General features: G+C 43.3%; 1 protein-coding gene across 1 annotated transcript; it reads left to right on the top strand.

Annotated features, from left to right (window-relative positions):
* The first annotated feature begins 1,423 nt into the window (after positions 1 to 1,423).
* fbxl14b (F-box and leucine-rich repeat protein 14b) lies at positions 1,424 to 5,025 on the top strand. The gene has a single exon (XM_069671530.1). It carries the CDS (start codon positions 2,025 to 2,027, stop codon positions 3,225 to 3,227), a length of 1,203 nt encoding a protein of 400 aa, XP_069527631.1. The 5' UTR covers positions 1,424 to 2,024; the 3' UTR covers positions 3,228 to 5,025.
* Positions 5,026 to 11,050: the final 6,025 nt, after the last annotated feature.

The following is an 11,050-nucleotide window of genomic DNA, read 5'->3' as shown; positions in this document are numbered from 1 at the left end:
TATACTGTTTACTCACAAACCCCCCCCACATATGCACAGATATATGTCCTCCTGTCTGTGCACATACACACACAGATAAACACATGTGCACACACACTCACACTAAGGCTACTTCAGGGTTGAAAGAGGCCCACTGCAGGGTTTGAAAACTTGGTGAAGAGTAAAAAAGATATCGCTCTATGTTTGCGGCTATATTTGATCACTTTTAGTCTCTGGTACATTAAACAAGCATTTAAGAAAATGTCTGCTATATATAGCTACGTGTTATTGATATCAAAACACTCACTAAAATGAGTCTGCAAATATCAAAACATACACACTGCCAGATGTGAGACAGCAGCTTCAAAGTGATTATTTCGGTGCTTTATGAGAGACACATGAGAGAAATAGTCTTTAGCAGACTTTGCAGATTATTTTAGTTATCTCCACAGTCGTTTAAGGACAATGCATCCCTTCATAGAAATATATTTATTTTCCTTGTGTACACAATGTATTAGCTGGCAGATGCAGTTTAGCCTATAACAGATGTAACACAGACTGTTTTTTCTCTCTCTTTCATCTCAGAAAAGTGTGTGGTGGTTCTTATGTTTATATTGCAAACACAGACCTAAAACATATGTAACAAAAAGCTAAATTCAATTAAATGAGAGATTTTTACACTTATTTTTTTTGCTAAATCAAGACTATTACATGGGTTGTGTTTTGTTTTGTTGCATGTTTTCAGCAAAAGAGTTAATCCTCTCAATATGTAGCAGAAGAACTGTGTATTTATGCTCTCTGAAAATCAACATTAAATCTTTTAAATCTTTTTAATTTTCTGATAAAATATGTGAAAGAGGAGACTTGCAGTCAAAGAGAGGGGCTGTTTGGGCTAGACCAAAAGAAAGCTGTATTCTGCTCTGTGGCCGTTTTATGGGCGTTCTACAACCATTTCCACAACAACAATAACAACAACAAAATCTCAATAAAAACTACTAAATGTTCATGCCAAGTAAACGAACTAAAAAGGGCTTCTCCAGTTGGCTTTCCTGTGTTTCCTGTGTGGTCCGCTCAAAGGGTTAAAGCCCAAAGTGAACTGAATTGTAAGAAGTTGGTTTCCAAGGGAAACTGTTCGCACCGTTCCAGCTGAGGCGGGACAAACCAACTGCCTGACACGGCGGGGGTGGGGAGGATTCGATACATTTTTGAATTAATTCCGCGCCACATCGCTTATTAAAAATTAGCTTACATTATCTCACGTGTAAGCCTATCCGTACAACACGAATAGCAACCTTGTTTGTCATTTAATTCGTTTTTTGACGCAGTCGTTGAATATTATTACTCTCATGCACCCCTCCCGTACAGCTACAGTGCTGGGGTCCCTGCCAAGTCGGTTTGAAAAGAGCAGACAAAGGCTTTGAGCTCCGGACGCCCCTCTCTCTCTCACACTCTGCCTACAAAGCCAACCTAGCTCTATCTTCGCCGCTTTCATATCATGGAAACGTATTTTGAAAGGTGGCGTTAAGAGTACTGGCTTTATTTTTTACTTTCTTATTCTGAAATGTACGACCGTCTGGATCCCCGCTCAGCCGAGAGAAGACGGCTTTTTGTGGGTATAATACAAGGAAGCGTCGTCTGAGAGAGGGAGAGAGAGGGGGAAGGATTGACGCTTTTTCCTCCTCTCCTCCTCCTTCTTCCTTTCGCCCCCCTCTCCTCCTCTTTTTGGCGGAGAGAGGGGTTGAGGCAGGAATAAACGCTTTTTTTGTTTTTCTTTCTTTTTTCTTTTTTTAAATGCATTTGAATCCTACTGCGCAACCAGACCGGATCACGTGGGGCTGGAGAGAGTTGGATCGATTTTGCACAGTTCAATGTAAGAAAAAGAGAGAGAAACAAGCAACTCCTATTTCTTTTTTACTTCTGTGGATAACTGGGACTGTTGATACTTTTGCATAATTGCAGGAGAAGGGGAGTGTTTGACTGGCTTCTTTTTTTCAGCCTTGGAGGTGTGGAGTATTAAGTCTTATATGCCTGGGGTTTGAAAAACAATGGAGACGCACATTTCGTGCCTCTTCCCGGAAATTTTGGCCATGATTTTCAGCTATCTGGACGTGAGGGACAAAGGCAGGGTAGCCCAAGTGTGTATCGCTTGGAGGGACGCATCCTACCACAAGTCAGTTTGGAGGGGGGTGGAGGCCAAGCTGCACCTCCGCCGGGCCAATCCCTCCCTGTTCCCCAGCCTCCAGGCCAGGGGCATCCGGAGGGTCCAGATCCTGTCCCTGCGCCGCAGCTTGAGCTACGTGATCCAGGGAATGCCTAACATTGAGTCCCTCAATCTGTCCGGCTGCTACAACCTCACTGATAACGGGCTGGGTCATGCATTTGTGCAGGAGATCCCATCACTAAGGGTTTTGAACCTGAGTCTGTGCAAGCAGATCACAGACTCCAGTCTGGGTAGGATAGCTCAGTATCTGAAGAACCTGGAGGTGCTGGAGCTCGGCGGCTGCAGCAACATCACAAACACAGGGCTCCTGTTAATAGCCTGGGGCCTCCACCGGCTCAAGAGCCTCAACCTGAGGTCCTGCAGGCATGTCTCGGATGTGGGGATCGGACACTTGGCAGGCATGACTCGCAGCGCGGCAGAGGGCTGCTTGAACCTGGAATACCTGACCCTCCAGGACTGTCAGAAACTCACGGACCTGTCACTCAAACACATTTCCAAGGGGCTCACCAAGCTGCGGGTGTTGAACCTGAGCTTCTGTGGGGGGATCTCGGACGCAGGGATGATCCACCTCTCCCACATGGCCTCCCTGTGGAGCCTCAACCTACGCTCCTGTGACAACATCAGCGACACAGGGACCATGCATCTCGCCATGGGCACCCTGAGGCTCTCCGGGCTGGACGTCTCGTTCTGCGATAAGATAGGGGACCAGACGTTGGCATACATCGCCCAGGGGCTGTACCAGCTCAAGTCCCTGTCCCTGTGCTCGTGTCACATCTCGGACGACGGGATAAACCGGATGGTGAGGCAGATGCACGAGCTGAGGACCCTGAACATTGGACAGTGCGTGCGCATCACGGACAAAGGGCTGGAGCTCATAGCCGACCACCTGACCCAGCTGGCGGGCATCGACCTGTATGGATGTACCAAGATCACCAAGAGGGGACTGGAGAGGATCACACAGCTCCCCTGCCTTAAAGTGTTGAACCTGGGACTCTGGCAGATGACAGAGAGTGAGAAAGTGAGGTGATTGGAGATGTTTTGTTGTTGTTTTTTTTAGGTTCTTTTGGTTTTATGGATGTGGACTGAGGGGGTCATGAGTCGATGGGCGCAGGGAATTTCTTGTCTTATTTAAAAAGAGAGAAAACCTCCCTGTTTCCCCTCCTGTGTGCTTGTGTATTGTGTGACCAGAGTCTTATGTTCAAGTGTTTTATTTTTCTTTCTGTCTGCCTTGCAGGATTTAAATTAGTGTTTGATATGACTAAATATTCTGCCTGGTAGGAAGCAATTAAACCTTAACTTTTGTTACAAGCTCATCACCATCCCTGTTAACAATTATTTTGATCTCATATTAGGTTTTAATATCTCAGACTGGAGTAACTTCAATGCGAATCGGCTTGTTTCACACATTTCTAAAAAAACTAAAGTGTCGTTCTCGCTGTGAAACTTGCATCTCATTCAAAGCAAAGTGAGGTTCTAATACTGTCAGTATGAGACTTTTTATTTTCAGTTTTACAGTGCGTCTGGATTTGATACATTTATGACTAATCTCCTGCTACAGCCATCACGCCTACAAAAACATTTGGCTACCTCGTATGTGGTTGTTTTCAAAGGGTGTATTCTGTTAGAAAAAAACAGAAGGAAAGCGAGAATGAGAGACTGGGAGAAAATGTGCCTAAAGGGACTGTGTCTGCCCCCTCCCCCCATCCCCCCCTCCTCTCCCCTCCCTCCCTCCTCCGTGAGCAGAGCTGGAGAAAGGAGACCAGGACACAATCTAACTACCTTTGTTAATTTAGCCCCATAAACAGCAACAATTTCCCAGAGAGAGAGAGAAAGAGAGGGGGAGATATTTCAATTCGGAGAGGGTGATGCTTTATGCAAAAAATAGAAAAAGACAACATAGGTCTGCGCGTGTAGGAGAGCTTTTTTATTGTTTATTTTTAGGGATAAAGTCCAACTTTAACGCCCTTTAGAGACGTGTTGTGTTCAAGCTTTGACGGATATAAAGGAGACAAAATCATCAGCTTACCCTTAGAAAAAATGCGGTAATTCTATAAGAATGATACTGTTGTGATGTAGGATTATTATGGCGCTACAGTGCAAGTAACATGTAAGATTAGGACATAATTAAACGCAATGTAGGCTAATGCATGTAAGTTGGAAAATTAGGTGTTTTTTGTAAGGGATCTGGTGGGAATAAACGTCAGAGGATGTTGTTCAGAGCGTCGTACTTCAAATTGAAGTGATTTCTACGTCTTTATACCCTTTTATTGATCGAAACGAATCAGGGTTTGTCTCACGGCTTTATTTTCCCACGTTAATGCCAACACAGGTCGCATTCATATTCATGCTGCTCTCGCCGGTAAAACAGAGAGAGAGAAGAAGAGGAGGGTAGGGATATCTGTTTTTCCTCCTCTTTTTCTCCATCTCTCCCTGAATAAAAATACCCCGAATCCATTTCAAGACATGCTCAGAATAAGGAGCAATCGATTATTTTTCTCTGTCTCCGTGTCGGGTTACAAGCAGGAATGCGTCTCTTTCTCTCTCTCTCCCTTTCTCTCCCACACACACACACACATTAACACACATGCACACAGAGCGCGCGCACACGGGTGCCTGCGTGCGCGCACGTCTTAATGTAATGCAATGACCTGCTAGAAAAATTAATATACGGATGTGCGTCCTGCTGACAAAGCTGTGTGTGTTTTTTTGGAAATAAAAAAAGATGTACTGTATATTATGTGTTTGTAAAGAAGAAAAAAATGCAGAATCCCAAATTTAAATTGTTTTATATTCTTACGGTTAAAACAATTAAAGATATTTATATAATGAACGAAAAGAGCGGTGTGGACTACTTTTGTGTAGGTGTGCATTGTTGTCACTGTGATGTCTGTTTTCTAGCTACAACATGACAAACCAGGTAATCTGACATTGTTTGTGATATTATGTGCTTATAATAGGGGCTTTTATTGTGATGCATTGCTCCTAATAACCACCCACACATTTCCGTCCCTGATCAGGCCTGTCTTGCTTCTCAAAAAGGGCTGAAAAAAATAGAAAAATCTGTTGTGTTGTTTTATTATTTACGAGGAGAATCAAAATGGATGCTTGCCGTCTTGATTTGGCTGCAGCGCCTGTGTAATTAATTATCACCAGGCCGTTTATTACAGGAAGCTGTTCTACCCTGCTGACTTTTTTAATCATCAACGTCTGTTTTTGCATCCACAAATGCAGCAAAAATAAGGCGTTAAGCTCAACAGTTTAAGTCTCAAAGGTTTATAAGCGTTTATAAGCGTTTCTGTTAGGTGGATTTTACGCTTCAAATCGAAGGTTTCGGGTTTTAGTTTTGCTTATTTTTTTGCAGTGTTTTATTCCACATGCTGTGTCTGTGCCGAGTAATGAGATCTAAAGTTGCTTAGAGTAGATTTTCCCTCTTTCTGCTTTCCATCAGGACGTGTCCTGTGTGTGAAGTGACACACACACACAAACACACACACACAGGCACACACACACAGAGGGTTGCCAGACCAGTCAGTAGCCATTGTCTGTCTTTAGAAGTTAGGAAGGCAGGTTTTGGTGGGGGATTTTTTTTTCCTCTTCTTTTCCTCTCTTTCTCCTCCTCTTGTTCAGTCACGCATACCAGATCCTGGACCAGGCAGGAGACCCCCCCAACTGCCCCCTCCTCCCTCCTTCTTGCTCCCCCTTGCAACCACACACACACACGCACACACACTTTTTAGCATTCCACACCATCATTCAAAGCGTTTAAGCATTCTCCCTCTCCTGACTCTCTGTCCATGGGGATTTCAGGGATAAAGGCCAGCAGAGGGATTGTTGACCACAGGGACAGAGAGGCAGAAAGAAAGAGGACACAGAGAGAGGGAATGTCAGTGTTTGCTGTTTCTTAAGTTTGCTTTAGCCGGCCTTTGGTGTTGCGCAATAAGTCTGTGAGGAGAGCACACTGAGATGTGAATTTTTTTGCCGCTTTATTCCAGAAAAGCTTTAAAACTTTATGCCTTCTAATGTCGACCAAAAAATGTGCTTAATCTGAATGGGGTTTGGTTTAGGTTTAATCCTGATTTTTGCTGCAGGGCAACAAAAGAAACGGAGCAAACTCAAAAGCAAAGAGGTGTGACATTGTTATAAATTGTATCTTGAATGGCGATAAATGAATAGAGAGGTGGGAGGCGTACAACGCGGCTGATTGTTTCTTTATCATTTGACATTTGGGTCTGCAGACCTTTCACAACAGATACAGCAGAATAACCGTGACAAGGTCATATAACGCATTTCTCCTGAAAGGTCTGCAGGCTCACTGAGATACAATCAGCCGCATTCAAATGATAATGTGATACTTTATTAATCCCCATTGGGAAAATCTCTTTTTGTCTGCCACCCTCCTCAGGGAGGTCAAAGGTCAGGCTGGGCTCCAGAAACCCACTGCTGGACTGGAGCTACTAGGGGGGTTTGGCGTCTTGCTCAAGGACACATCAGCAGGGTGGAGGGTTGTCATGTTTTTTATAGAAGGTCACCTTGCCTCGGTGTTCTCCTTTGCTGTTCGATTGTGAGGTGCGGGCCACCTGTGAAGCAGCAGTTCTTCCAATTTTACTGTTATTTTCAACAGTCTGTTAGGGGAATGCAGACTCGTCCCTTATTGTATATGCGGAAATCTCAATTAGCATTTTTCAAGAGAGAGCTGAGTGTGAATTAGCCTCTGAGATGTTCAGCATTATAGAGCATAATATAGCACTCTATTGTATACAATTAAAGTTACGTAACGTGCAAGAAAAATATCACAGAAAGCTGTTTGTGTTTTAAAAAGGCCCCAGTCATTACTACACAGTAGCTGCTTTGAACATGCTAGCATGAACGTATTGTATTGTAACACTTTCATGCTTCTTCCCCTCTTTAGCGCAGTTCTGCTTCCTGTTTGTAACAGTTATACAAATAACGTCCAGTAAAACACTTTCTTGCCGATGTAAATCAATTTTGGGAAATTCCATCTGAAAGTTTTGTAGTTTTCAGATTAAAACGCAACTTCACAACAGGTTTGTATCCTCTTCAGAATTTTTATTCTAACTGGCCTGTGTGCTTTCTTGACACGAGTTAGATGTCAAACATACTACTTTTGGACTTATGGAGTTGGAGCAAGGCAGGATTAGTTTAGCGTAGCAGTGAAGGTAATCAGCTAGCCCTCCACCTCAAGAGCTCAATTATTAGCTTGTTTGTTTAATCTGTACAAAAATTATGGTTTCCACTTGTTGTCTAATAACTTCACAGTGGTGGAATAGTCAAGCACAGAACCCACTGGAACATTACAACTTGTTTTTACACTTCTAAGGATTACACAGAGATGAAACAAGGTGCTACTAAATGAGCTAAGGGCTAGCTGTTTCCACTTATTTCCAGTCTTTATGTTATGCTGAGCTAACTCTAGCTTTATATTAATCATACTGATGTGAGAGTGGCATAGATCTTCTTGCCTGTAAGACAAACTCGGCCTTCAGGTGCCTATAAGATCAATTACAATAAAAGAGTGTCTCTAAAAAAAGTGTTACAGTCCACATACTCAGCAAAACAGCTAACTAATAAATGTAACAAAATGTTCTGACATGATTTGTCCAAATAAAGTACAGCTAATAAGAGAAGTTAACAACTTTAGGATGAGACCTATGCTGCTGTTTTGATTCTCCTGCTCGGCCCACTTCCCTGTGTGGATGAACTCCTCAACAGATTGAGTAAGGCACCGACACTGCCAGGTTTCGGAGGTTCATTTTCCCTGAGTTAACTCAAAGGGTTTCATTGTGGCAGCCGAGCAAAACTGAGTGCACTCGTTGCTAAGTAAGGCAGCAAGGGATCAAAGCCCTCACCAAACGGCTCTATGTTTAAGAATACATCTCTCTGTGTGTGATTCACTCTTCAAACCTACACATCCTGCCTGTCTTCGTGATTGACAGCTTCTGAACAAGCTAATTCAAAAGACAACAGGCACCTAAATAAGACAAAGAGACACATTTCTGCGCCATATAGGTCACTGACAGCCCCGTGTGTTCTATAAACGCTGCTTTTTCAAATGGAGTTTGGTGTGCGAGCGAACGAGTGGCATGTAAGTTGTAAAAGTTGAACTGCGACTCGTCACGTTGCGCTCTGAACCGCATTTCCTGTCAGGCTGAGAGGAACAGTAGTGTGTGTGAGGGAGAGAGTTTGTTTTACTGCTATCATTAAAGGAATAGTTCGCCATTTAAAAGGGGAACTGGGGTTCTTCACAACAAAGCAGCAGGGGTATTAGCAGCTTGGTGTTACTGCCCTCCCCCACATGTCTCTGTCTTTGGCTGCGGCTCCTTGTCTGCTGTGCTGTCTGTCTGTCTTTCTGGCCTGTTTTAGGTCCCTGCCTGTCTGTTGGTTGGCTTTCATCCCTGTCTAAGCTTATTTCTTCCTCATTTTGAAGCTTTTTTCCTCCGTCTCTTCCTCTCCATCTGCCTACTTCCCACTCTTACGGTTCTTCTTCACTTATTCAGTCCTCGACTTCTTCATTCCTTCCTTCCACCTCCCTCTTTTTCTCTCTCCTTTCATGCCCAAGGTCTCTCCTTCCCCGTCTCTCCCCCCCCCCGCCCCCCCCCCCCCCCCCCCCCCCCCCCCCCTCGCTCTCACAATTTCCATTTCTACCCTTCATCCCGCCCCTCCTTCCTCCCCTCTGCGGCACCTGGTGTTGAGGTGTCGCTGAGGTACAGTAGACGGCTCTTTGAAGTCCCAGGGGCCCTCGGGGGGCTGTATGTGTGGGTGAGTGTTGTGTCAGGAAACTTTTTTATCAGCAGCTCCATTCGAGAACATTTGGCGGTTCTTTTGATTTGGACGTCTCTGATGCGGAGACGACCTTCCCTGTGCAAGTGTTGGTACATGTGTGTGCACTGATTATAGAGAAGGCAAATTTAAATCCTTATTACCGCTCGTTTTTGGCTTCGAAACCAACCAGAACACGATTTTGAAAGGGAAAGTTGTGGGTATTTTTATAGAATTATACTTCTTTTTGTGCTCGTGTGAACTTTTGGGATATTAAATCACAAAAAATAAGGTGATGTCAACCTCTTGATTTCAATAAGACAAAAAACATCATCATAATCTTTCTAGGTGTTACATAATCGTTTAAAGCGCTTAGGAGCAGGACATGGTACGATCATTTATAACTTACTGGATTTAGGGCTGGCACAGTCCTGGAAATGAGGGGGAGGAGCAGAGGAAAAAGCACCTCTGTCCTAAAGTCTGCAATAGTCAGCACACAACCTGGAGAGGGAGAAAAAGAGAGGGGGTGTTAAGGCTGAGAAAGAAAGAGGGAAAAAAGTGGTAAAAAAAAAAGAAGAGAAAGGAAAAATAATCGAGGGTGAAACAGATGAGAATAAAAGGGAGGGTGGTGAGAAAGAGAGAGAGAGGAATCTGTGAGTCACTGTTTAACTGTGGGCTGCTAGAAGTCGGCTAGCCATGTTAAAATACTGTCTGGGCACACTCACAAGCACACACACACTCTAAACTCTCACAAAATACAGAAATCTGCCTAAAATTCAACAATGGTTGGCGTCACACACACACACACACACACACACACACATACACACACATTAAAACTTTATGCAAAACTCCTGCCCCTGCCTCCCTCAGACTTCGCTGCCCAACAGACCAGCTAATTATTTTCAGTCGGACACCGGGCACGCACACACCTCTGCTGCACATTCCTCACAAAGTAATGAGCTGCTTTTCTACAAAGGTAAGAATTTAGACCAAGGTCGGAAATACGTCTTTCCACCTCGTTACAAGTCCGTAGCTTTGCAGGAAAGGAGGAACAGCGACATAATCCAACCCCTGAGTGATTAATTATTAATGATTTTTCTGTGTGTTGATTACAATCTGTTATTTTTCTACAGGAACAGTTTGTGCTGGGATTATGTTGTGGTTTCATCTCCTCTTGAAAACATGTGGTACACGCAACATGATTCTCCTCTTCAACGTTCTCTTAGACTAAAACCGTATATCCTACATTTAACATTAACACATCAATTTATCAAATGATTATGTTGTTGATTACTTGATTAATAGTTCAGTCCACTTAAAGTCAGATACTTGTCTAACAAGACTAGCCATGCTAGCAGCTCTTTAGCGTCATATTTAGGCACAATGGTACTTTAAGCTAAATGCTAACGCCATGTGAACATGCTCAGAAGGACAATGCTAATGTTTAACAATAATGTTAACCATGATGAAAGTCCTTAAGTTAGCATGGTAGCATGCAAGCATTTGCTAAATATCATTTAGCGCAAAGTACAACCAAGGCTAACGAGAAGGACGATAGTTCTGCAGGTATTTTGTCCCAAATAAAAATTTTAAAAATCACCAGATAATGACACTACGAAATGTTGAGGGGAATATGAACGTCTGTACCAAATTTTATGGCAAACCATCCAACAGCTTTTGAGATATTTCAGTACAAGCTAAAAATGTCAACGTCATGCTAGTGCTAAGTGTACAGTTAGGGGAAGTCAGCAGGCATCATCCGTGGAAAAAAAAGTTCCTAACTAATTCTGTGTCAACTAACCCAAAAATTTAGATATTTCAGTCAGGACCAAAATGGTGGACCGGCTAACAGACTGACAGACACTGGTGTCCCAAGAGTCACATTGCTAGCTTGGCTAAAAACACCATCACGAGTAATGCAAGCCTGAAATGAGTCAAAATCAAAGGTATCTGACTGTATAGTGATAAAAAACAGAGGAAAAAACATATGTGAAGCTGTAACGAGTGAATTTTTAGCATTTTTTCATGGACCATGACTAAAAGATTGATTACAAATCAAAATGTAATTGG

The sequence above is a fragment of the Semicossyphus pulcher genome, unplaced genomic scaffold (genome assembly GCF_022749685.1).
Source record: "Semicossyphus pulcher isolate SPU_LCO1_2020_fin unplaced genomic scaffold, fSemPul1.0.p SCAF_20, whole genome shotgun sequence".
Classification (NCBI taxonomy): Eukaryota; Metazoa; Chordata; class Actinopteri; order Labriformes; family Labridae; genus Semicossyphus; species Semicossyphus pulcher.
This window is presented reverse-complemented; position numbering and strand designations above follow the sequence as displayed.